This window comes from Malania oleifera, chromosome 13 (genome assembly GCF_029873635.1).
Source record: "Malania oleifera isolate guangnan ecotype guangnan chromosome 13, ASM2987363v1, whole genome shotgun sequence".
NCBI classification, from domain to species: Eukaryota; Viridiplantae; Streptophyta; class Magnoliopsida; order Santalales; family Ximeniaceae; genus Malania; species Malania oleifera.
Genome location: NC_080429.1, coordinates 2,837,622 through 2,865,297, shown reverse-complemented (window position 1 = coordinate 2,865,297; position 27,676 = coordinate 2,837,622). Strand labels below are relative to the sequence as shown.

General features: G+C 34.2%; 2 protein-coding genes across 6 annotated transcripts; both read right to left on the bottom strand.

Annotated features, from left to right (window-relative positions):
* Nucleotides 1–1,725: 1,725 nt before the first annotated feature.
* LOC131146168 (uncharacterized) lies at nt 1,726–14,632 on the bottom strand. Of its 4 annotated transcripts, none has more exons than XM_058095544.1 (11): nt 14,375–14,632; nt 14,088–14,283; nt 13,534–13,616; nt 12,970–13,070; nt 4,682–4,777; nt 4,118–4,171; nt 3,670–3,818; nt 3,444–3,561; nt 2,704–2,791; nt 2,216–2,427; nt 1,726–2,104 (listed from the first exon to the last, which is right to left on the bottom strand). In XM_058095544.1, the coding sequence occupies exons 1-10, from the start codon at nt 14,475–14,477 to the stop codon at nt 2,249–2,251; spliced, it is 1,167 nt and encodes a 388-aa protein (XP_057951527.1). In that variant the 5' UTR covers nt 14,478–14,632; the 3' UTR covers nt 1,726–2,104; nt 2,216–2,248. The 4 variants fall into 4 exon arrangements, with proteins under 4 accessions (XP_057951527.1, XP_057951526.1, XP_057951524.1 ...); XM_058095543.1 differs by having other exon boundaries at nt 1,726–2,149; nt 2,270–2,427; XM_058095541.1 differs by having other exon boundaries at nt 1,726–2,149; nt 2,270–2,427; nt 3,444–3,818; nt 14,375–14,622.
* A 1,313-nt stretch (nt 14,633–15,945) lies between these two features.
* On the bottom strand, nt 15,946–24,838 carry LOC131146167 (uncharacterized). Of its 2 annotated transcripts, none has more exons than XM_058095539.1 (3): nt 24,488–24,838; nt 20,438–21,499; nt 15,946–16,809 (listed from the first exon to the last, which is right to left on the bottom strand). In XM_058095539.1, exons 2-3 carry the CDS (start codon nt 21,400–21,402, stop codon nt 16,329–16,331), a joined length of 1,446 nt encoding a protein of 481 aa, XP_057951522.1. In that variant the 5' UTR covers nt 21,403–21,499; nt 24,488–24,838; the 3' UTR covers nt 15,946–16,328. The 2 variants fall into 2 exon arrangements, with proteins under 2 accessions (XP_057951522.1, XP_057951523.1); XM_058095540.1 differs by having other exon boundaries at nt 23,871–24,824.
* Between the last annotated feature and the right edge of the window lie 2,838 nt (nt 24,839–27,676).

Genomic DNA, 27,676 nt, shown 5'->3' with positions numbered 1-27,676 from the left:
ATTATTTAAAGAATTAAAAATTATTTGCATAAACAAATAGTGTCAAAATTGTTTATTATTATTTTTCTATTTCCTATAAATATTATAAAAAAAAAATTAACTCATTTTTGTAATTTCCTTTAAACCCTTTCAAAATATTTTTTAATTTTTGTATTTCTCAATAAATCCAAAACAGATAAAAATATAGGAACAAAATTAGAACATAAATTTGAGGGTAATATTTTTCAGAAAAAATTAGAGTACATATATACATACATGGAAAACATAATCAACTTTTGGAAAGTCGGTTTCATTGTAAAAACTGACTTTCTAAAAGTCAGTTTTGCCTACATTGACAAGACGGAGTGGCAGGGAATCAAATTGGAATCAAATTGAACTAAAACTAACTTTCCAATAGTTGGTTTTGTGCTACGACCAATTATTGGAAAGTCATTTGGGTTTATTCCCTTATTTATTTCACCAACTACGCTACAATTGTTTTCATTTTATTTTAATTTAAATATTTTTTCATAAAAAAAAAACTTCATTTCTTTTAGTCTCTACTCAAGGAATGCTTATCAATGGTGCTATAGAATTGATCTACACACTACACAAGATCTTTATATTGGAACCTTTTTCTATTATTTCTTTCTATCATATCCTTAATAGTGAGATGGTTACAACCTACAACCGAAATGGAATCCAACATTTCATTCTAAAATGCCGAATCTCGTCTCAATCATCATTTGTCAAGACTTTTCAAGATAAGACCCCTTGACTTGGATAGGGCATTTAGTCAATATGAATATGGAGCACTTCTAATCAAATTACTAGAGTTACTATCTAAGGCCTGGTTAATTAATGGTTCATAATTCCCTAATCATGTCCAAGACGTTTTTTTTCTTAAGAAATATAATTTTTAATTTTTTCTTGAACCATTTTTCTTACGTTTGAATGGTCAAAATATGCGCATAAACAAAGACATTAACAAATATAAAAAATAAAAAGTAGATTAAATATTATTTAGTTATTTCAAAAGTTTTCCCATTTTGAAAATGAGATTAAAACCTTTAATTATTATTATATACTTTTTAAGTAAGCTGGCACCTTCCTTTTGATTCAATTGGAAGAACTCTCCCTATCATAACCTCGAAGTTGATCCAATCAAGACATGACAGAAGCAGAGCCAAAGACCGTTTGCTTGGCGTACCAGTGCAGCCCAAACTCATACGTTGGCATATTCTTTCTAGGAGTATATTATTTTCATGTGGGTTCCCCTTTTGCATTTACTCTTTCCTTGTTCCAATGGAATATTATTCACACCATTCAGAATCTCTCTCTCTCTCTCTCTCTCTCTCTCTCTCTCTGCCTTGTGAACACTTCAATGGATGTTCAACTCTCAGGGAAACACCAGGCAAGCTCTCTCTCATTTTCTCTCTCTCGCTCTATCTCTCTGCAATACTTCTGTGGTTACAGTGCCTGAGAATTCTGCCGTGTTAGAAACTAGAAATGCTAATCTGCACTATAATTGAGAGATTGGTGAAAACAGAGTAACATAGAAAAGCGCACACATTACGTTGTAAACTCTCCTCGAGTCTACTTGTTTTATTTGGAACTGTCCAAATCCAGAACACCCATCTACCATAAGCTCAGGTTCTTCTCACAATAACTTTTTTGGCTGGCTTTTACCTCAGTTTCATAAATTCAACTGGTGCTTTCTGTTAACGATTGGGCTGTGGGGACTCGTTTGAATTCAGATAGGTATATCGAGTATTCATAAGCCGTGAATTTCAATCACATAAATATTCTTAACAGGGGAAAAGTATGCCTCACAACAGATATCAATAAAATTCCAAAGGTGTGAGCAGCACAAATATACTATACTCTCTCATAGCTGTTAGCATATGCAGTGACAAGTTAATGTTAGGGTAGGATGCTAGCTATTCCCGCTGAATTTTCCCTTCGATGCAGAAAAACCTGCATTAGTGTTTCCAATCCCCTTTTGTTGTTGCATACAAGAACGTCCAAGAGGCTGGTTCACCTGTCTAGGGGGTTTTCGTCTAGCTGATACCCAGCAGTTATAGTATGAGGCAAATCGTGGGCTCAGAAATTAATACACGAGACCCTGCAAAAAGAACAGAGGTAGGCTGTTGGGCTTCTCCTTCCTTTCCTGCAGGTGTATTTTGGGATAGAAAGCAATAGAATGTCATGTAAAAAAAATTAGAAATGGGCTTACCAATAAAAAAATGAAAATTCAGAGAAAATCGGCCTATGTAAGGGTAGACCCAACTCTAACTGGTTTTAGACTTCTCAAAGCTCTTCGTATGTACTCGTATACCAACACCAAGAGACCAAAAAGGTATACTAGGCAAAGACGTAGCTTCTCCACGGTGCTCAACATGAAGCCTCCATCGGCATTTGATCTGCTGAGTAGTGACATTTGTGTCCCTACTCAATGAAATATAAGTAGATTAGAGATTAACAATTTATAATTTAAAATTAGTGCCAAACAAGAATAAGTGAATGAAAGGGGTATGTAGTCGTAATGTTGGTCTCTCTGTTCGCATTCTCAGAAATATAGTTCCTTTCAACAGCAGTAGTTTTTTCTTTTGGTTAGAAATCCATCATAGAATATTGAATCTTTGGTTTTCAAGGAGTGATTCTGATGGGGGAAATGACAAATTCACAGGAGAATAACAAAAAAGAAGGATATTTGCCACATACCAGAACTTTCCATTGGCAAATTTGTCCACTCACTTGGGCTGATCTTCATTTCTGAAGCCTTGATCAACTCATAAAGAGCTTGATTAACCTGAAAAATTTTGCAGTTAGATCAATTTAGAGATCCCATTGTGTTGTGTTTATCTACCCAATGCTTGCTTTGATTCAAATGTTACAAAAACCTAGTTGCACAATAGAAGAGAGAACATTGAAAATTTTAAAGAAATTAGGATTTTATAAAATGAACATATATCATATAGTTAATATAATACTAATGGATGTTTCTGTGGGATCATAGGTGGGAGCCATGGGGGAGCTGAATGGTCGAGTACTTCAATGTAGTATGAGAACTCCAATCTAGTTGTGATGAGAGCTTCTCTCATATTTTATATGCCAAATAATGAGTTTCCACTTCACCAGTGTTACCACCGGCTTCATGTTCAGACGTCAATGAAAAATAAATATTCTGCAAAATCCAGATGACATCTTTATGGATTCCAAAATTCTTAGCAAACTTCGGCATAAATCGAGATCTTGTCCTATATAACATTTCAAAGTTTGCATGCCTTTTCCCACATTCAATCTCAAAACTTTCCCAAAATTTTCATGATATTTTCCCAATTAATGCCCTAATTCTGCATAATACCCAGAGATACATTCTTTTATTACAGTTTTTTTCAGTACACCAAGAATCTCATGGCCTAGTTTATCACTCAAACTCTAAAAACTAACCAAGCAATTACCTCTTCTGTCCTCTCATGACTCACTAGATGCCCTCCATGAAGGTCTATCATTCTGGAAGAGGGATACAACTTCTCAGCAAGTTTCCTTGCATAATATATTTGCGCAATGACATCATACCTATATAGTCCAAAAAAAAAAAAAGAGATTCTTTCAGGTGTTCCATAAATTATAATTTTCTCAAAAGGGCTGTAACAAGGAGTAACATTCTGAGCAATGACTGCCCACCTGCCATGAATAATTGATATGAGAAATCCAGCTGAACGAATCAATTCAAGTTCTGTATTTGTCATTTTATGCGTCCAGCATGCATTAATTTGACCATCAAAACCACAACTAGACTGCATCCCAGTTGTAGATATACCTTTCACATATTCCTACAAAAGATGGATTTTAGTTACAGTAATATGGAAAAAAAGAAGTTGATTCAGAAGCACATAATGACCATATCCTAAAGCTTGGCTACAAAAATAAATCAGTCTCCCCTTCCTTTTCAATTATGACAATTACTATGTCACTGTTACAGTGATTCTACATCTATCTACCAAGAAGACAGCCAGAAACGCAAATAGTCCACCAAAAGTGAAGGCTAACAAAAAATTATTTTGAAGTTCAGTTTACCAGAATTAACCTATAAATGTGGTCATGATGCAGGGTTAGTTTTGGTAATCCTTACATGATGTAGAATTGTTCTCCTTGTGTCAGCTCCAACATATTCCTCAAGATATTCCTGCACATAAAACCTGAAATCCTTATGAGTTGTTTTGAGCTATAACGTAATGGAACAATATGCTCCTTTCTATATATAACTTTTAATATATTTTTTTGTGGGGATGGGGGCATGGGAATAAGAGCTTTTACTACACTTAGTTACACACACACACACACAGATATATATATATATATATACAAAAATTATTTTACAGATAACCAGCTTACAAAAACTTTTAGAGCAGACACAATATTCTGTTCTCATGAATAGATTTTCTTCAGCTTAGCCCACCCTGAATGATTCACTGTTAAAACTTTTTGAAATTCTTTTAGAAGTATCCCTTCTTTTTCAATAGAGAAATCATCAATCCCCCTCCACCCCCTCTTGTCCCAATAACAAGAAAAGGCAGAGAGAGAGAGAGAGAGAGAGAGATTCTTCCCAAAAATTACTTTATTGGCAGCTCCTCTTTGATAATCTGCAAACAATTATAGTTTACCCAAAAAATAGACAAAATGAATGTTATTTGACCTTTGTGTAGTGTGTGTCCAAGTCCACAGCTGCCCTCTGCTCAGGAGTCTTCGCCCTTAAGAAACGAATTGCAATGGATATAGTTCGTCTTTCAAGCTGCAAGAAGCCGTTACTTGACTATTAATCTGGGAATAGGTACAACTGGACTGTCACAGTTAAAAAAATTATTCTATTTCATCTCGTAAATTCCATCTGCAGAACAAACCTTAGACCACCATCGACTTTCCGTCAAAGTGAAATCGACAATATTTAGGAGGGATTCCCGGTCAAAAAACATGATTAACCATCAAAATTACAATTTGTTTTGAGTCTTTTGACTAACTCCTATATAATTGTCATAATGAATTTTGACAGATACATATTTCCATGACTACCATACATCTAATACTGTGATTAACATCTTCAATATATGTTAGACACGGACTTGCCTCATATATGTTAATAATGTTACTTTGATCCCCTTCTTCTATTAACTACCTATATTTGTGTACACAGGAATGACTATCGTATCAACTACAATAATAACAACAACAAAACCATGCCTCAAGTCCCACTAGGTGGAGTCGGCTAAATGAATTCTTTTCCACCAATTTATGCGATCATGGACAATTTCTTTCAACAAATTCAAGGCTATTAAATCTTTACTATCTCATTTCTAGTTATTTTAGGTCTACCCCTACCCTTTTTACTACCCCTCACAATAACTAACTCACTCCTCTTTACTAGCACACTATGCGGCCTACATTGCAAGTGCCCAAACCATCTAAATTGCCCCTCCCTTATCTTATCTTCTACAGAAGTTATGCCTAACTTACTACAAATATGTTCATTTTTTAATGATATTATACCATTCACGCATCTACGCATTCTTATCTCGACAACTTACACTTTTGGGATATGTTGTTTCTTAGTTACCCAACATTCTGATCTATATAGCATAGCTGGTCTTATAGCCGTCCTACAAAGCTTTCCTTTTAATTTTAAGGGTATTCTACGGTCACAAAGCACACTTGAAGCACTTCTCCATTTTACCCAATTTGCTTTAACTCTATGCATTACATCAATATCATCTGCAAACAAGATACAGCATGAAACCTCTTTTTGGATACTCCCAGTCAATTGATCCAACACTCAAGCAAAAAGATAAAACTCAAAGTAGATCCTTGATGTACACCTATTGTAATAGGAAATTCTCTAGTCTCTCCACCTATAGTCTTTACACTAGTCATTACTCCATCGTACATATTCTTAATGAAAATAGTATACCAACTACATACACTCTTTTTTCTAAAACCCACCATAGAACTTCTCAAGGTACCATGGTTTTAAATCATGGTAGCAGGTAGCGTAACGTAACGGTAACGGGTGTAACGGGAAATGGGAGTAGCAAATGTAACATAACGGGAAGCGGGTGTAACGACTGTGAATTTTTTTCAAGCACGCACAACCTTGTGCATATTAGCATACTTGCATGTTTCAGGTTTTTAGCTCTTCTTAGAAAGAGTTTTAGTGTATTTTGGATCCTTTAGTTCAACTAAGTTATTTGGAAAAGACAAGAAGTTTAAATTTGGTTTAAGCCACCATTGATAGAAAAATTACTTCTGTGCGCATATTTATGCTTCTCATTTTTCTAATGTGTGATAAATTCTTATGTGTGCTAAATTAATTAATAAAACAAAATATTATACACTCCATTAGTCTATTAGACACATAAGACATTCGAACAATACAAATATAAAATAACTAAAAGAAGGTTGAAGTTGAAAAATATAGAACATAAATATCAAATAACTAATATTATCAAAATAAAATATTTTCCTAACAAGTTAGTATTTTCAAATTGTTAATTAATGCATTTCTTGTGGTAAATCTCCCAGGTATAAAAACAAATTGATTTTCTGAGACCTTTGTTTCTAACCTTAACCTTTGTTCAACTACCCTTTCCCATAGTTTCATCGTATGGCTCATACGTTTAATTTCACGATAGTTATTACAATTTTGAATATCTCTTTTATTTTTGGATATAGGTATTAAAGTGTTTTTCCTCCATTCATCTGAAATTTTCTTAATTTTTATAATTATGTTAAATAAATTAGTTAAGCATATAATTCCATTATCACCTAAGCATTTCCAAACTTGAATTGGAATGTTATCCAGTCCTATAAATTTTCCATTTTTCATATTTTTTAGTGCAAACTTAACTTCGTTAGCTCTAATCTTGCGAATAAATCTTATATTTAGTCTTTTCCTCATTTGTCAATTTTAAGTTTAAGCCTTCTATTTGGTTTTCATTAAATAGCTTACTAAAGTAACTTCGTCATCTTTCTTTTATGTCTTCTTCCTTAACCAAGACAATATCATCCTTACTTTTGATATATTTTACATTACCTAAGTCCTTATTTTTTCTTTCTCTAACTCTAGTAAGTTTAAATATATCACTTTCCCCCTTTTTTTTTTATCTAATGTATCATACAAATTATTAAATGATCTATATTTAGCTTCACTAACATAGAGTGTTTGTGTCAACACCATCCTCTATAGTCCAATCATTATCTTTGATCATTTTGTCTTTAACTTTTATTATATTTTCTCCCTTTAGGTTCCACCATCTGGTTCTCTTACACTGATTTATTTTATCCTTTCTCTTCCATTTTTTTATACATATATCTAACACTAAAAATCTATGTTGTGTGGTTAAGCTTTCACCTAGGATAACTTTACAATCTTTACATGAATAACGATCTACCCTCCTAGTTAGGAAAAAATCTATTTGATTTTTATTTTGTCCACTTTTGAATGCTATTGAGTGTTCTTCTCTCTTTTTAAAGCAAATATTCATTGTAATAAAATTGTATGACATTGTGAAGTCTAAGATCATCTCTCCAGGCTCATTTTTGTCTTCATATCCATATCCTCCTTGTATCCTCTCATAACCTTTATTATCTCTTACAATGTGTCCATTCAGATATGCTCCTACGAATATTTTCTCAGTCCCTGATATGCTTTATATAATACTATTCATATCTTACCAAAATTGTCTCTTAAGATATTCTGATAAGCCTACTTGAGGAGCATAAATACTAATGATATTTATTATCTCTTGGCGTAAGAATATTTTGATTTTTATAGTTCTATCCCCTAATCTATTTACATCTACAACACCATTTTCAAGTTTTTGTCTACAATATTTTCTATCTCATTCTTATGTTTTTCTTTTCCAGTGTACCAAAGTTTAAATCACGATTTCTCAATTTTTCTAACTTTCTCACCCACCCACTTAGTTTCTTGAAGGCATATTATATTAATTTTTCTTCTAATCATTGTGTCCATAATTTCCGTGCTATTACCCATAAGTGTCCTTATATTTCAAGTTGCTAATCTACTTCTAGTCTCCTGAACTAACTTCTTTACCCGCCCACGTCCAGAATGATGTGAGAAACCTCGCAATATTTGACAAGGTACCTGAGCGCCGACACGTTGTGTCACTTCGGGGCAACGACCTAACCCACCCTCGCCTACTTTTCGCTACACCCAGGTGATATAAGTGCAATGTGTCGCTCGTAGGGGACACCTCAGCAAATATTCGGTAAGGATTCACATCATAGTGATCTTACAAATTTTACGCTGGCTATCAGCTACCTAATGCAACCCTCTTCCTTTACCCGGGCTTGAGACCAACTTTGTGTGAAAAGATTAGGACATTAACTGCATCACAGGCGGAGTTGACAATCGTATCAATTGATTAATAAAACGGTCTGCTCTAGTTGACATGCCTAATGTCTGACCTCTTTACCAATGATTGTTAACAAGTTGGCCTCTAGTTTGATACAAGCAAATATGACACTTGATTGGGCACTTACAAATGAGGCTAAGTAATGTTGACTTTCAAAGTATGCATATCAACAAGTATGCCATGTTTCCATTTTATGTGATTCATGTTTGAAGTTATTTCCTGTATAGTTAGTTTAAACTATCGGCCTTGTGTATGGAACATTGGAACATGCAATACATTGTCCATAAAATGGCCAATATAAGGAGAGTTCCTCATATTATATACACACATGTACAAATAAAGCTATAAACAAACATATACCAAGTAGGACATACACGAACAATAATAGGGAGTCATTTTTGTAGGTCAAAAGAATTTTTGTATCTAATATAAACACCCGAAATCTGTCCTTGTTTTTTGAAAAAAAAAAAAAAAACTAATGACAGAAATTGATTGAGAGAAAGAAGAAAGATACAAAGGGAGGGGCAATGTTTCCTTCAAGCTAACAAGAAAGCCAAAAAAGAAGAAAAGAAACTTACAATAATACAAAGCCTAATGAACAAAGCACTCTAGTTTTGTTGCAAAGCAGTGACAGAGACCCCTATAAAATAAACCATTTGCAAACCATCGATGCAATAAAAGAAAGCCTAGCTTACTCTACACCAAACTAGGAGTACCAATATCTCAAAGATTCTAGCATTACACTTCAACCAAATGCACCAAATAATTGCAAAACTTGTGCACCTCCAAAGATCCTTGCTCTCATTTTTTATTCTCAACACCCCTAAAATGAAGGAGATATGGTCTATTCAAGGAGATAGACAAACCCAATAAAAATGGGGCAGATTATTCCATATACTCATGAAAAGGGGACAATTTGTTTTTTTTTTTTTAATTTTTAATTGAGAACACGTCTTGCTTCTTTATAACAAAGCACACAAACATCAGGAGAAAGTTCTTTACTTGACCTTCATTAGTGTTGATTTTATTAAGGACTGAAGCCCTTTTACTTTTTTTTTAGGAACCTTAATTTTACAAATAAAATTAAGGTATAAGGAAATGCAGTAGGAACATAAGTCAAAATAATGAAAAAAGGCCTTCAAGAGAAGTCCCAGAAGCATCCTATGCCCAACTCATTTTGTTTGTCCCCATAGAAGAATGAAAGAACCTAGCACATTCAACAAGAAGGACTAGATAATTTGTCTCCCTCTCATTCAGACTCCTCACAAACGAATGTTTCACAACTCTATGCTCCAGAAAGTTAAAAAGAAGTCAAACTCCAGATCATTATGAAAGCTAGACAAACAAAAAGAGGATATGTATGAAAAATTTTCAAGGGCTTGCGCAAGCACAATTTAATCCAACTTAAGCATCCCACCCATTTTGTTGATAGACTAAATTGCGCTAAAGGGAATCAAATGAAAACTGCTGTAACTGTTTCCTCAAGAGGAAATGTTTTTGGGACAAGTTAACGAGAATCAAACCACCCTCTCTCTACTCTTATTCCCCACCCTCAAAAGCATCTCATCAATTTCCCCAACTTAGAAGGCACCTTCACAAAATCCTATTTAAGGAACAAGTAATACAGCAGGAAAAAGGAAAGGCAAGCCTGAACGAGAGTAATCTGACCCCTAGCAAAAGTCCCCTCTATCCATCTAATCTCCTAAACATGAGCGCCCATTTATGGATTCTCAAAATGAAGATGAGAAAACTTACGTAATAGGCCAGTTCAGGGCACCTTCGAACCTAGAATTGTAAGAAAGAACCCCTGAGTTCACATTAACGCAAACCACCTCACTCTTGAATAAAACAATCTCAAAAACAACAAGTCATCAAAAATCTGCAAGATAGTTAACACATTAAGGGAACTGGCCATATCATCCAACAAAGCGAGATATATGAATCCTCAAAACCAACCCTAACCCCCCTTAAATAAGCCCAAATCCATTCCTTACTCAACGCACCAATCATGAGAGAGGAAAAAACAAAAAAAAATAGAGAAAGACCCCATTATCGAAAGACCCCTAGAAGCTTTAAACCAGATTTATGCTTTCCATTCACAATAACCCAAAAAAAGAGAAAAGAGGAAGAGAGGGGGGGGAGGGGGGAGAGAAACATGAAGAATAGAAACACCCCGTAATCCACTTACTCCATCTTATCCCAAAACCCCCTCTCTTTAAAACCTTATCAAGAAAAACCCAACAAAAACAATTATAAGCCTCCTACCCCCCCCCCCCTCCCTCCCTTCTTTTTCTGCCACTGAAGCTGCATTTAAAATCTGAAAAGCCCAATAAAAGCTCTCTAGGCTTGAGAAATTGTATACACCAACACACCAGTCATTCTGTTAAGAGAGGACTTCAGTTTGTTGGGTACCACTTTAGGGAGCATCCCCCAAGTCAAACTAGGAAAATCTTTCCCCCCTATTTGCCCCCTATTTGTAGCAAATAAGAACCTATCAATCTGAGTAGTGTGGACCTACGACCCACAACAAACCAAGTAATTGTACATTTGAAAAAAGGATATCATGCAAGTCACACTAACACCCCCATTTCTTACCATAAGAGTCAATACCAATTGTTAGAATACCACTTTACCTAAAAGCTTAAGCTTTTAGGTTGTGGGTCAACAATGCAAATCAAGTTATAACACTCCCATGCACGTGCATCCCAATAGCTTGTAGAGAGATAAACAATAAATAAATAACACCCATTATAGGATATTATGCAAGTCGCACTCCAATATAGGAATCAAAACCCATAAAGCTGTTTTTAATTCTAAACACTCCCATCTTCTTACTATAAGAGCCAATGAAAATCGTTAGAATACCACTTTACCTAAAAGCTTAAGCTTTTAGATTGTGGACCAACAATGTATATCAAGCTTTAACACTCCCCCACATGTGTAGCCCGACAGCTTAAAGAGAGATAAACAACTAATAAATAACACCCACTATAGGGAATATAATAATTTTTTCAACACCACATAATAAATGTGGACAACAAGACTAGAACCCAGGACCTCCTGGTAACTAGGTCAAATACCATGTTGGAATAAACAATGTATATCAAGTTTTAACAACAACAAAACAGCTTCCCAAAAACACTGACTAGAAGAACATAAACCGCAACCAGCAACTTGTTCTATGACTTTTTTTTCCCTGCTCACAAGTCCTAGGGGTTAAAAAGAGCCCTCATTCCTTCCAGTAAGACTCGATAAACCCCAACCTATCCAACAAATTCTCCAGGTTATCCCTTTCATCTCTCTATGGTTCCACAGTCCAGACTCCCCTTCAAGGACCTAAAACCCTTTAGCTCAGTAGTTCATTCTCAGCCCCTTCAGGCATCGCCCCAAAGAGCGCCTGAAACACCTCAAATCTGTCATTTTATAAAATTCATGTCCATTTTCACAACTCATAGCTCACTGTATGCATTTTTTCTCTGATTTAAGCGCTACGTAGTTGATTCTCATTCTTTTTTCAGATTCAACAAAATCACCCAGAAAAGGAGTCTTTTTGAGGCATTGAGGGGTCAAGCATCCTAACTTATTTGTAGGTGTGTGTTTTTTTTCCTAGTTTTGAATACAGATTTAAAAAACGACCTTGCGTTTACAGGACTTGGCACTTGGGAGCATCTCTTATAATAACTTGAAGACGACAACAAAAAAGCTTTGGGTGCAATAATTTATTTAACTCTCTTCAGATTAACCTCCTGCTGACTGATGATTGCCCAAAGAAGCTTATGCTGAAAAGAGAGGAGGGCATCAAACTATGAACATCCTTTTTGAAGGTACAAACTTAGATGGAAATTTTCCAAGAGATGTTCAAAAGTCTAGTAGGTATTCAAAAGATATTAACTAGGCCTATGCAATTAGGCCTCTCCAGGGGAGGCACCCTCTTTGGATGGTATGCACAATAAATAATTCAACATTCACATATTTATTGACATAAGTGTTTTAACATGGAATGTCAATATGTTGACAGGATAATTTTTTAAAACTTCATATTGTTTTATTTTTTTCCCATTATTTTGAACTTTTTGCATTTTATCACCAAATCCATGCCCAATAAAGCAGCACAGGTACCAGAGACACATAAATGAGTGTCTAATTATAACATTTCTTCCTTGGGTTTAATTGACACTTCGCCCGCTAAAAGCAAATTTCCCATGCATATTACCATGGCAACAAATTATGAAATAATGTTGCACATCATTTATTTTGTTCTGGACAAAGACCCTCATTATTTTGTCATCAACAGATTGTTAAAATGTGTAAATAATAGAAAGAGTAGGTAGCATCATCCAAAATCTATTCACCAAAGCAACTTCCAGAGTGGAAGTAAATTTACTACTCAAATCAAGTATGAGCACAACAGATGAATACAAGATGAACATTATTTTTGTGCCAGATGAATGGAAGATACTAATGCTATGCACAAAGAACTCATAGCTTACATTTAGTTGAACAATCAATAACATTGTAAATGTTGCAAAATCTATCTGCTGAATACAGATAATACCTTTGGAAAACATTGAAAGCCTCCACCAGTTACATTTAACAAAGCCAGAGAAAGAACTCTATTGGGAACCATAGCTGCCAATTTGGAAGCTATCATAGCTCCTGTATCAATGGTAACAAAACAAAATCAGCCGAAGAGTTGGCTCAAAAGAAAATACGGCAAAAAAATTTGCTTGAAGTAAGAGCGAATAAAGCTTACAGTCTTCAATTCTATCAAATCATAGAAGGAGGATTGATATGGTCACCGAACTAATAAAATCCTTACATGTTCAATCATAACCGTAAATCTATAATAATTGAATTCAGAGGGGTTTGTGAGTGGGAAAAAAAAGAAGAAGCATAAATTATCTACTTCTCCTTCCAAGGGGCCCTACTTTTGTTCCATCAACTCAAAGCTAAATCTTTGATCCCAAACAGCCAACATGTTCGCTTTTCATTGCAACTAAAATAATATTTAAATATGAAGGCAAATTGGCAACTCCTTGGGATATCTTTCTTTGACTAGGATTGGTGTAATACAATTTACTCATCGACTACATTAAACTTTTCTGGATCATGGTCTCACCCATTGAATGTCCAAAAACGTGGGCTTTTTTCCAACCCAGATGATCCAATAGAGCAATTGCATCTTTCGCCATAATTTTTGTTCTGCATCCAGCAATCACAAGATATAAGTGAAAACTTCAATATAATTGGAAATGCAACTTAGGTACAAGAGATATAAAAATGCTCCCTTTGTGGCAAGGGCAACGTAGGAAAGAAATAACATTCAGAACTTCAAGCAATAAAAAACTACACTGATTGGGCATATAGATACTAGAGCTCGCATTTGAGTTCTCACTATATTTCAGAATTAGACGACCATATATAGCATAAGATTCAATTCTTTTTTTCACCTCAATTTCCCGGCAACCAAACTGAAGCTGAGCTAATACTACCAAAGAAAAATATTTAACAATTTTGTTTCATTGAAAATGTCACAGAAAGAAAAACGAAACCCAAACTGCCTCCTACAAAACTTTTTTTTTTTTTCAAAAAAGAAAAAAAAAAAAAAAAGAAAGCAAACTACAGAAAATTTAGAACAAAGTTAAACTAAATAAATTAAACGACGAAACTCACGTATATTCCGATTTTCTGGTGGGCACCGAGCTCCGACCCATTCCACGATTATCAAATGCGCAGACCTCAACAAGCCCATTGCCTCCATCACCCCCTGGTTTCCGATCAACGACCGTGAAATCATCGTCGTTGGGAGTCTCCGTCCCCGTTAGTCCCTTAATTTGAGGACCCCACGAATCATGGGTCCCAGCCAAACCTGACCATTGATCGAGAAACCATCAACGACCCAGAAACTGAAAATCAAAACAATCCAGAAAACAATGAACAGCAGCAAATGGGTATGTCACCAATGATGAGAAGAACTTTGGTCGGCCCGTGACCATATGTTTTGTAGAAAATTTTGAACCCATTGCTCGCACCTCCATCTCCACCGACCTCACAGAAGGGCATCTTCACAGAGAGAGAGAGAGATGATAAGAATTACAGAAGCCAGAATGCAGATTCCAGAAAGTGGAAGAAAAGTTTGGATTACAGTTTATCTGTTCTATATAATGGGTGATGTTCGTGAAATTTGGGCGTCTTCTTTTAATGAGTTGTGGGTCGGCAATTTACACGTGGTCTGATGGTCAGCTAAGTAGGCAAGGTCAAAGTTGACAACTCGTTAAAACAAAATGACAGGAGAAAATAAAAATAGAAAGAGCTCCTTACTTTAAGTTTTTAGTTAAAAGATCATTTTATATTTTATTTTTAAATTAAATTTGGTGTCTATATTAAAATTTGTGTAAATTTAATAAAATATAATATAAATGAATTTCTCTTAAATTTAAATAAATTTAAATTCAGAGCATAAATTTGATATTTTTAAATACAATCTTTTAAGTATTTAAACCTTTTTTACTTTGAATAATTAATTTGAAAATTTTAAGTTAATAGAGCTCAATTATGGGCTATTAATTGGTAGAAGAGTAAAAATGTGAAACCTTGTAATTTTTTAAGGATGGGTTGGAGCCAAATTATTAAATTCCTAATTTTAGGTAAGTCTTCTTAAATTGGTTATCATCCAATTCTTCAACAATTGCTCAAGTAAGTCTTATCACCGCACCTTACGTACTTCTGAACCAATCCTACTTTCCACATTTTGACCTTATTTGGATTCATCTTCCAAGTCTAAATGATCTTTATTGATCTCGGTCACACATTTGATCTTTCAACTATTAACACGTCAGGAAAATTAATTTCATGCCTTGATTTTTTTTATAATGTCGCTTACCTAAAGTTACGAACCTTTGGCTCTGAAACCACTTGTGATTAAATATTTAATCATCATTTTATGATTCAATTATATGATTAAGGTGATCTTCTTCAACCCAATGTTCAGAGATGGATTGAAATTGAATTTGTATAGATTGTAATATATTCATATAACAAACATTACATAAAAATAATCTCACAGTATCATGTTCTCTCCTTATTCTGATGGGGTTTATAGATATTAGATTCATAATAAAAATGCCATTTTTTTTTTCAACCTAGTGACCATTTAAACAGCATATTTAATAATTATTCATGTCAAAAATATTAGATTTATAATAAAAACGCCATTTTTTTTGTCAGCCTAATGACCATTTCAACAGCATATTTAATAATTATTCATGTAAAAAATATTAGATTTACAATAAAAATGCCATTTTTTTTTCAACCGAATGAACATTTAAACAGCATATTTAATAATTATTCATGCCGATCTGTTCCGCTAATCACAGATTTATCACATTTGTGCTGCATGTGCAAAACATCGTCTCTAATTTTTGTCACTGCAACAATACATTCTTTGACTAGAAGGCAAAAAAAATTGGTCATTCCATAGCTAGAATCCAATTCCCAAATACCCATAAAAAGAAACACAGGTCGGACAAGCTTTTTACCCAATGTGTTTTCACTTCCATATTCACATCTCATCACTTCTTTTACAGAAGTATCATTCTTAACACATCCAGGAAGGTTTATCCACAAAAACAGATTAAATCCCAAGCAAAGCTTCTGGGTTCTTTGCCTACACAAACACAAACGGTGAAAAAAATCTACACAAGAAGATATGTACCAAAAGTAGCTGAAAATCTAAACGACAAGAAATTTGCATTTCCTTGCGAACCAACCTCCCAAAAGAAGATCGATGTCGATTGGCCATTTCATTCAGCTTGCGAGAAGTTTGTATCAATGAGAAATCTGCATTTCTACATAAGCCTACCTCCTAAATGACGATCAAAGTCGGGTATTTTCATCAGGCTGCCAAAGTTCGGTTCAGGGGGCAGGGAACAGCCAACCCATGGTCCAACCCAGCAGCAGCCCAGCACCAGCAAGGCTTAACCCCACTGCAAAAGCAACAGCAGACTTGCACACATTATACACTGGCATCCCGGGTTTCTGATTTGCAGATTTGTGCCGACTCTTTCTTGATTGCCTGCCTTTGCATGGAACTGATGGTAAAGAGTCTGGAAATAGAGTGGACGTTGGCTGTTCCTCAATCTTGTGCTGGTGGCAGAGATTCTCCAGTTGTAGCATATAGAACCACTGCTTGTAAGCGAAGAGTTGGGAGGCCTGTTTGAAAATGAGCTTCACAATGTGCTCCTTCTCTGTCTGCAACTGTCGTGCTGCCTCCTCAGCCTTTCTTGCTCGTGTCTGAGAATGGCTGAGGGCATCCAACAGCTGAGCTTTGCTGGGATCACTCTCAGCAGTGTGTTGGGCTTCCACCAGATCGGGTGTACCATAGATATTGTTGGAGCTGGAAGAGAAAATAATGAATTAATGAATAATGAGCAAGTGTGTGTTAATTACATTGAGCTGAGTGGGCCCAGAAATTTTTGGCCTATTTTACTGTTGACCAATTGAATATATGGCAGAGTCAGCACAACAGAATTTGCACAGATGGTCCATGCAGTGCAGACATAATTTGAAAAATCTAGAGAAAAAAGGCTCCCTGCCTCACAAGGGTAAGGAGAGGGTCGTCACAGTATATACAGCCTTACCCCTAATTTTATGTAGAGAGAATGTTTCCTTGGACTTGAAACCATGAGCAACCAGTCACAAAAAAGCAATCTTACTATTGATCCAAGGCCCGCCCTCAACTTTGAAATCTAGAGAAGTATAAATATTAAAAAGAAAAAAAAAAAATGTGCAAGCAATGGGCGCAAACAAACTTTTGGGGAAGAATAAAAATCAGTCAATAATTTGAAAATTGGCAAACAATTTGGAAGATTCCCATAGATATATGCTTCTCCTTTCTTTTTTTAAATATGTTTTGATAAAAAGGAAAGCTAGACCTCTACCATCAGCTGAGGTGGTCAAAAGCTAACCCTGGGCCAAGAAAATGGTGGTATGTTATATAATCTACAACAACAACGACAACAAAATCAAGCCTTAAGTTCCACTAAGTGGGGTCGGCTATATGAATCATTTTTCGCCAATTTATGCGATCATGGACAATTTCTTTCAACAAATTTAGGGCTATTAAATCCTTAATCATTGTCTCATTCCATACTATTTTAGGTCCGCCTCTACCCCTTATACTACCCCTCACAATAACTAACTCACTCTTTCTCATTGACGCACTATGTGACCCAGGTTGCAAGTGCCCAAACCATTCGAGTCGTCCCTCCCTTATCATATCTTCTATAGGAGCTATGTCTAACTTACTGTAAATTTGTTCAATTTTTAATTTATCATTCAATGTTATATCATTCATCCATCCAAGCATTCTCATCTCAACAACTTTCACTTTCTGGATATGTCGTTTCTTAGTTGTGCAACATGCTTTAACTCTATGCATTACATCCTCTTTAATTTCTCCTTCAACTTGTGTAAAAATCCAAGGTATTGAAATCTACAAGTGCTATTTATTTCTAAATCATCAAGTTTAATTTTGTCTCCAATATTCCTCCTACTATTATTGAAATCACATTTCATATATTTTGTCTTATCCTAAAACTTCTAAATTCTAAAATTTCTCTCCATAATTCTAACTTAGCCTCTACCCCACTCTTAGTTTCATCAATCAATACAATATCATCCACAAATAACATATATCATGAAACCTCATTTTGGATGCTCCCAATCAGTTGATCCATCACTAAAGCAAAAAGATAGGGGTTTGAAGCAAATCCTTGATGTACAACTATTGTGATTGAAAATTCTCTAGTCTCTCCACCTATAGTCCTCACACTAGTCATTACTCCATCGTACATATCCTTAATGACATCAACCTACTACATACACCTTTTATTCTAAAACCAACCATAGAATTTCCTTAGGTACCCTATCATATGCTTTCTCTAAATCAATAAATAGCATATGCAAATCCCTCTTCTTTTCCCTAAACTTTTTTCATTAATCTTCTTAAAAGATATATAACTTCTATAGTAGATCTCCCAGGCATAAAACCAAATTGATTTTCTGAGACCTTCATTTCTAGTCTTAACCTTTGTTCAACTACCCTTTTCGACAATTTCATCGTATGACTCATAAGTTTAATTCCACAATAGTTATTACAATTTTAAATATCTCCTTTATTTTTATATATAGGTATTAAAGTGTTTTTCCTCCATTCATCTGACATTTTCTTAGTTTTTATAATTGTGTTAAATAAATTAGTTAACCATATAATTTCATTATCACCTAAGCATTTCCAAACTTCAATTGGGATATAATCCAGTTCTATAACTTTTCCATTTTCCATTTTTTTAATGCAAATTTAATTTCGTTAACTCTAATCTTGCTAATAAATCTCATATTTTTAATCTTTTCCTCATTTGTCAATTCTAAATATAAGCCTTCTATTTGGATTTCATTAAACAACTTACTGAAATAACTTCACCATCTTTCTTTTAGGTGTTCTTCCTCAACCAAAACAATATCATCCTCACTTTTTATACATTTTACATTACCTAGGTCCTTAACGTTTTCTTTCTCTAGCTCTAACAAGTTTAAATATATTTCTTTCCCCTTCTTTTGTATCTAATATATCACATACAAACCATTAAATGATCTATGTTTAACTTCACTAGTGACCTTTTTTTGCATCTTTTTCGCCTCTTTATACTTTTCAAAGTTATTCACGTTTCTACATTTTTGTCATCTTTTATACTAAATTCCTTTTATTTTCACGGCTTTTTGAACATCTTGATCCCACCACCAACTTTCTTTGCTATTCAAGAAAATTTTACATTGGCTATCAACTACCTAACGCAACTCTCCTCCTTTACCTAAGCTTGGGACCAACTAGTGTGAAAACATTAGGTCATTAAAGGCATCACAGGCAGAAATTGTTTTACCAAATTGTTTTTGTCATGTTAGAGCTTCAATCAGTTTTTTATCATCTCCTAAGCAAAATATACAACATTAATTGTCTTGGGAATCCACAAAAAATATGGTCGAGGAACAAAGTGTCGCAGGGGGCAAATGCAATACCCTCAACTGTTAAGACAGAAGGGAGCATAGAATAAGAAGTATTAAAAAATGTAAAATAAATGATTCAGATGAAAAAGAGAGAAACAGAAACTTTCTGTCCATAACATAGGCTATCAAGAAAGTAGAAAGAAGGAGAGAGGGGTTGTTGGGAAAAAGTCAGCTCCCTCATGTTGACTGAGGATAACTTGAACAGATATGTGATTTAACGATTTCCATTTTTTTTTCAAAAATATTGCAAGCGCACACAGCGAGCATGTGTGGTGGCTAAAGAAAAGAGAACCAAAAAGGAACACCCTGGCAGATGGAACTGCATAAATTCTGCAAAAAAATGGCGGAGTTCATAATATGAAGAAAAACTGCACTAATACTTCTAATTTTATCCTTCATATAATTCCCATCTTTAGCCTTGCCCAAAAAAAAAAAAAAAAATTCAATAAGTCTCTCACCTTGCTTAGAAAGGCAAGGATATTTCACAGTATTCCAGTAGTTAGAAATAAAATCTTAAAAGTGGTGCCAATGCAGCTTCCCAGAACCTGTCAAGGTGCTACATCTGAAGCAGTCTTATTTTTAAATACCCCTATTCACTGTACATTTTTTTTTAATAACTAAAAGGATGTAATAGTGAAATAATAGTAAAAAAATTAAGGTCAGAAATTGAAACTCTTGAAAATTGTAAGCTGTGGAGCACATACATAGTCCACTGCTAATTCTATCTGATTTCATTAGCAGAAAGGCATTTTGAAATATCATATAACACACATCCTTTCTGCCTTTTTTAATTATTATGGTGATGTCCTCAATTAATTTTTTCTAAAAAGGAGCGAGGATGTCCTCCCATGCACTCAAATACCATGGAAGGGATTGTGGACTGATTCATCGAAAAAATCATGACATCCTAAATGGCAATATTGAAGAAAAATGGTAAGATAACAATTTCGAAGGAATACCTGAGCAGTCCCCCTGAAACATGCAGTGAGCTCCCTAAATCACCCACAGCGCACTGTTTTTCACTCATGCTCACTGAAGTGGGACTTTCACATGTACAGCTAGTCAGACTGGAGAAGCCCATACCTGCCTTCTGATCAAAGGATGAAGCAAGTATCCCAGAACGGTCAAATTCCAGGCCAGAAGATGGTCTCCTCCCGAAGTGCTTGGTCTGGGGTTGTGGAAGATCACAATTCTCAATATGCTCAAGTGACTTCTGAGCAACCAAGTAAGCCAACTCCTCTTTATCAGTTATGCGCCACCATGGCTCAGACTTCTCAGCTTCAATCCAATGGGATCCTAAATCAGAAGACAGCTTCTTGGGCTGTTTAGAGACTATGGAGTTGAGGGAGTCAAAATCCATCAGATGATCATCCGAGCACCAAGACTCTCCCATATCCGTATTTTTGTGTACTGATTTTGGATTATCATTAAAGACAGCCTTGAGTTCAGGCATTCTAGTGTCCCAGTCAATTTTCAAACAAGTGGCACAGGCCTTCAATGGATGGTCCACACAAGAGTCCGTATTTCTTCTAACACCAGTTTGAGGAGCATTTTCTTCAATGTGTTGGTCAACCCCGGTACATCTGGAAGTTTGATTAGTAAATCCAGCACTTAAAACATCGACCTCAGCTTCCAAGGTATTCAGCTGTTCATATGCAAAATCTTTCTGGTGCCCAAAGCCAGGTTGCAGGTGCAACCACCATTTTATGTCATGTGGTATATCAGAGTTTGGATTATTAAGCATGCAACCAGGTTTATTATGATATGGCCCATTTGATCCATCACCTGGTTCAGATTCAGATTGAGATTTTGATGAAGACGATGAAGTGCTGCAAGATAATTTTGGAGCTCTCCTAGCATCTTCTTGAACAAAGCAACGGTTGGCAGCCCGCTGCCAAGCTGCCCTTGCTTCTGCTGCTGCCATAACTCTATTTCTTACTTGTCTCTAATGGATTTTTCAAAGGCAGTAGTAGTACAACAGGAATCTATCACAAGAAGACATATTCCAACGAGCATTTGCCCTGAAACAAAATTAAGACATTTGAAAGCTTATACAGAATCTTTACACTACAAATTAGGTTCAAATAAGCTTTCCATATAAAAACACTTCAGAAGTTAGACAAATGAAAACCAACCATTCGAACAAATGACTTATCATGCAGTGTCCTGCGACAAATGTCCCTGCTATTTTTAACTACCAACATGGGCAAGTAAGCTAGTTCTTTTCATGGTCTTAAATTTTCACGAAATTGTAGAAATTTCCGATTTCCATCACCCTCGAAATCGAAATGGCAGTCGATTTCCATCTTGCATAATTTCCGTCGAAATCTCAACGAATCATCCGAAATTTTAGCAAAACTTTTCAAAATTTTAACTATACGAGGAAATTTTGTCAGAATTCAAATGAGAAATTTAGGAGTGAAGTGAAATTTCTATCTTAATTTATTTTATCAAAACAAAAGATTGTTACAAGTGTTTTTGAAATTATATGAAAAAATAAACTTGCAATAACATTTTATTTAACCGTTAATGTCTAAATTATCATTATTTGTATAATAAATAATATTTAAATGATTTATGAGTTTCATTTATATTAACTGAATATGTTTAATGTACATTATCTTACAAATATGTTTGATACATATACTATTTTACAACTTTTCCAATATTTAAATGATTTATGAATTTCATTTGTATTAACTGAATATGTTTAATGTACAATGTTTAATGTACATTATCTAACAAATATGTTTGATACAGCTACTATTTTACAAATTTTCCACCTCATACAAAGAATAGATGTATTTAATTTGTAATATATTAGTCCTAAAACTTATATTATTATGTTTGTTAACCATTTCTAAAGTTTCACAAAGAATTCCAAGTTTTACTACTAATTTCCATTATTTTTTCAAATTGAAATTTCCGGCGAAATTTCCATTCTATTGGAGCTTCGACATTTGAGTTGAAATCGAAATTTAAGACCTTGGTTCTTTTAACTGATTAATTCAAGCCTCCCAAATAATAGTTTTTTTTTTTAATTATTATGATGAATCCTTTTCACAACACAGTGGAATAACATAAACACAGATAACAAGAAATATTTTTCAAACTCTATTAATAGCCTATTTCATCTAACAAATTCTAGCACATCTGAAGCCTTCTCCATGTAGGCTATGTCAGCAGATATACAGAATTGATGTTTTCCTTCGTAAAATTAGAGTCTCTCCCTCATAAGTAAAGAATAACCAATTTTTTTCCTAACAAGGTAAACTGAGATTGTTACCAAGGGACCTTGAAAGTGTGAGCTGTGTAAGAGCAACATAATAAACATCACTACTAAATGTCGACAAAACAATGCGTTTCTGGTATGGTAGGCATAAAAAAATTTAAAATGGCTGTAAGGGTGATTGGGAAGTATGCATGAGCAGCATGACTCATATTCCCGCATTAGCAACATCCATAACATTCCTACCCTCTCACGCTGCAATAGTTTGCTCCCATATAATTAATGAGAGAGAGAGAGAGAGAGATAAAATGGAAGAAATAAAGAGAAAAGACTTTATATCAACAAGTAATTAAACCAATGCACTAAATATGAAAACCTGTAAGATAAAAGAAGGAAAGCCATAAGTGAGCAAATTTTCCATTTAAAAATAGAACACAAGATTCAAATTTAATTTCAATGGGCATGGACATGCTAGTAGTGGAAAAAAAACAAGATCGAACACAAGCTTTCTTAGTTTTGCAGTTTTGCAAAAGAAGGCACAGCATTATGTGAGTTTTTAAGTGAAGGTATTCCAACAAACATAAATTCAAGATGTAGGACCATAATTCTCCATCAAATTGAGTATTGCATTGCACCAGATTTACAGCTTTTCACACACACTTCTGAGGAAAAACAACCTAGAACCATTGTTTTTCAACCAATGGTCTCCAAAAACCTCTGAGGCACATGGGTCATGCCGGCATCAAAGAATGAAAAGGGTAGGCAAAAAATCACACCTCAACTTAACACCTAATAGAAATATAATTCCGTAGTATATGTACAAACACAAGTCCTGCTCAACAAAGACTCCCAGAAGGTAATCTCAAATGACTAATAATTGAAGAAAACGGAGTCTTGAGCCCGGAGGTCATCCCTCTGCACCCCCCATGTGAAAATGGGGATTCAAGTCCACATAAGATGGGGAACGAGTTTAGGTAAGCCTGCCTCTTTGGAGGGCACTTGTGCCCCAAAATTGGGGGTTTCAAAAGGGTAAAAAAGTACTAGAAATCAGTAAGGTTTCCCCATGATCACCAACATTGTTCCAAAAGTGACGCAATTGCAGCTCTAATAAATAAATGAAGGAAATGTAAGCAAGCAAATAAGTGAAACAAAAAAATAAGAACCTTGATAAGAAGAACTGATGATTAGCCACAATGAGACCCACAACAGCAGTCCTAAACTGAAGTACGCTTGTGTAAATTTATGATCATCAATGGAATGGCAGCTAATTATAGATGAACAAATATTGATTATCTCAGTAACCCTACTCTAAATGCTTCCCGGGTTCGACTAAAGCTAATGATGACACACATAGAAATCCCCCAAAAAAGACAAACCGGCTGTCGGAAAAATGGATATGATTTCCTCAATATTCAAACAAAAAAAGATGAGAAACCTTATCAAGAATCTTTTTTCTCTTGCCAATACAGAAAAAATTGCACAGATCAAGAGAATCGACAGATTACATCGTATATTAGGAACCCAAAAGAAAAGAAAAAAACCCTTTTCTCCTTTTCAAATTTTTATCTCACTTATGATGAATTGAAGCTAAACTTAAAACCAAGGATACTCGGATGATTACTAAACAACCTCCAAAGTTTAATTTTCTTCCTCAAACCGGCTCACCAACCCTCCCAACCGCAGCCCAGCACAGTGAAGGAACCAAAAGCAATAAAGAAACGAAACATTCACCTGCTTCAACACGAAACAGAGTGGATAAAGACAAGAAAAGAAAATATACCAGTTAAGAAACTTCTCCGATCGTACAATCGGGATGAGTAGCGAAACAGGGGAAATGGGTCTCTGGAATTCCCCCGAGAAACAAAACAACTTCTGCTTGGATCTTAGGACACAGACACCGAGAGAGAGAGAGAGAGAGAGACTATTTGATGAAATGGGTCCTCTGTTTTTCTTGCTTGCCTCTTACATCACTCCCGGCGTTAAACTAAATCAATGGGATTAATCCGGGTGCGTGCAAATCCGAAAACTGCCCAAAAGAAATTTTGCATCCAAAAGATAAAAAATTGCGAGGAAAGATCGTCTCCCCTGTTTGTGGCCACAACAAGTTGTTCTGTCCCTTTGGGTGCGTGACGTCTGTCCTTATTTAGGGAAAAAATCTTTTACATGAAAGTCAGCCATACGTCCAAACACATCGACATTATCGTTGACGTCAAATTTGATTCTAAAAAATTAATTTTATATATATATATATATATATATATATGTTACAGACATATATGTTAATTATATAATTTTAAAGCTTTAATTCTTGCTTCATTTAAATCTTACTTAAAAAAGCAAAAATTATTATGCTTAATTCCATTTTGTTAAAAGAGTTCTTCGTTTTTGGTCATTAAGAAGAGTTGAAAAGCTGTCGGATCAGTTAAAGTAGTATTCAATTACCAGAGGTATATCAATAGGTGGGTGGCTTTCACCTCCTAGGTTTAGTATCGTATCATAGTGTCCGAAGTGACCCGATAATAGTTGAAGTCCCTGAATTGTTAAAAAAAAAAGTTGGAATTTAAAGTCTAAGGGCGAGTTTGACTCTCCCTTAACAAAATTTTCATTTCCATTAATGTCCTAATTTATTTTCAAATATTAAAAAATGATCGACGGATACTTATTAAAAATACATATTTATTTTAATCATTTTAAATACCTTTAAGCACACCACAACTTTTTTACCAAACATTCAAAGTTAATTTTTTCTTTATAACATTTCCTCTTTTTACAAGAAACCATATCTTTTCAATATATATAAAAAAAATTTCTTTTCAACAATTTCTTTTTAAAAAACCTTTTAAAAATATACAGGAGATCGAACTAAGCCTCAAAATTTAGTTAATAATAAAATTTAAGTAGTACAAATTTTGATAGTAAATACACATAAAATTAGATTATTTTTCAAAATTTCTTATTTTAGAAATAAAATAGTAAAATATTTTTATGTAGAGAGAGAGAGAGACCCTTCCCATTTTATGTTTGGATGGTGATGATCCTATCCACTTTTTGCAAAAACCCGACACATACATTTAGGGGTGAACATAATTCAATTAAAATTGAATTAACTGAATTAATAGAGCAAATTCGATCGGTTCGATTTGGTTAAAAATTTATTCAATTCGGTTCAATTTTTATTTTTTTTTGAATTTCTATTTTCGATTTTTTGGATATAAGTTAATAATAAATAATTATATATTATATATACTAAATTTTTTTATTTTTTATATGTTGTACATATTAAAATTGTACATATTAATTATATTATATATATTATATATATATTTAAATATTAAATTGGTTAAAATCGGTTAACCAATTTATCTGAAATTCAGTTTGGTCGATTTTGAATTCGGTTAATTAAGGAATTTTGGTTGGTTTGGTTAATGAGATTTTTTAATCAAACCGACCGAATGCTCACCCCTACCTACATTTTGTGCCTCATGCTTCAATCCCCCCAATTATTCACATGCATTTTCTTAGCATATTAATATGATCACTCTGAACACTTGAAATTTACCATTTACAACTTGAAAATAGGAAAGAGAGAAAATAAAAATATAAAATAATCTATTTTATTAAAATTTAGAAAGAATTAGAAAAATAAATATAGGAAAAATTAGTGACAAAATTTTATATTGTATGCTATTAACTTTTAACTATGCTTAAACTATTTTATATTGTTCTTAAACTATTTCTTTTATTTTTCTCTGTATATATTTTTTTACTTATTTAATACTAGGAAAGTCTTGCCACCAACTCAACCAATGAACCAACCAACTATGTTTATAAGTCGTGCTTCCTACACTTAGCTTTTCACTGTAAAACAAACTCAAGAAATTCTCGATATTTTTATGATCCTAATTTTTTCTAGTTTTTGTTGTGTACTTTGTACACGAAGTCATATTGAAGCTATATTAAATGTAAGCATGAATTTCGAATCTTAAATTTGAATTTGAGTGAATTTGAATAAATTTTAGTATAATTTTATATTACATTTTATCTAATTACAAATCAAAAACCTCCCTAAATATAGGGATAACAGTGAATCCTAAACATTTTATGGTGACTCAAATGAAAAACTCAAGACTTAACTTGCCATGATTCGAGTTTTGAGGCTTCTACTTTTCATTCCAGCTGATACTTTTGTAATTAAGTGGAGAATGGTATAAAGGTAGATCCTTTATTCCGGCGAATTAGTCGAGTGTCTAAAGGGTCTTGAACATCATTATTTTCAAAAAATAAAGATAATAATAATAAATAATATTAAAAATTAAACACTTTCCATATATAAGAAAATACAAAAATTATTATGAAGAATTAAGGTGCCACAACTCATACAAAGAAGAGTATATGCATCTTAGCCCCCAGGCATATACTCAGGTGGTAAGGACGAATTCTCATAGGCCGCTTTACGGAGAGGTTGAGGATTCGAACCCTATCAGTCTGAGTGCACATCCGCGATTTACTCCTACACGTGTGGAGGGCGCCGTGCGTACAAGCGTGGGATTAGTCTCTCTCGCCAGTCCCGCCAAGTTGCGTGTCAGGTCGTGTACCCCGAAGGGAAGTGTCCGCTGGAGAATCCACTGGTGGTGATAGGGATGAGAGGAACCCAATGTAATAAAAAAAAAAAAAAAAAGATTATATGCATCTTACTAGTAACACCATATGCTTATATATAAACATTATGAGGTTACATCAACATCAATTTACTCAATAAAAAAATATTTATTATTTTTTAAACCGTCCCATGAAGTTTTTATTTAATTTTTGTAACCATTTACAGTAATAATTGAATTAATATGTAATCATTAATAATAATTGAATTAAGTTATCAACTAATAAATACTTGAAATATTTAATTTTTTCATTAAAATATTTTAGTCACATTGTGTAGCAATTATAATGAATAGTACGGAAAAACATAGAG

What these genes read in the sequence shown, in the direction of transcription:
- LOC131146168 (XM_058095541.1), bottom strand. Translation starts at nt 14,477, where the DNA reads ATGCCCTTCTGTGAGGTCGGTGGAGATGGAGGTGCGAGCAATGGGTTC. An exon ending in TGGACACACACTACACAAAG is followed by an intron (nt 4,172 to 4,681) that starts GTCAAATAACAT and finishes TTTTATGTGCAG; the next exon opens with GAATATCTTGAGGAATATGT. An exon ending in GAAGTCTAAAACCAGTTAGA is followed by an intron (nt 2,150 to 2,269) that starts GTTGGGTCTACC and finishes ATACACCTGCAG; the next exon opens with GAAAGGAAGGAGAAGCCCAA.
- LOC131146167 (XM_058095539.1), bottom strand. Translation starts at nt 21,402, where the DNA reads ATGGCAGCAGCAGAAGCAAGGGCAGCTTGGCAGCGGGCTGCCAACCGT. An exon ending in GTTTCAGGGGGACTGCTCAG is followed by an intron (nt 16,810 to 20,437) that starts GTATTCCTTCGA and finishes TTTCTCTTCCAG; the next exon opens with CTCCAACAATATCTATGGTA.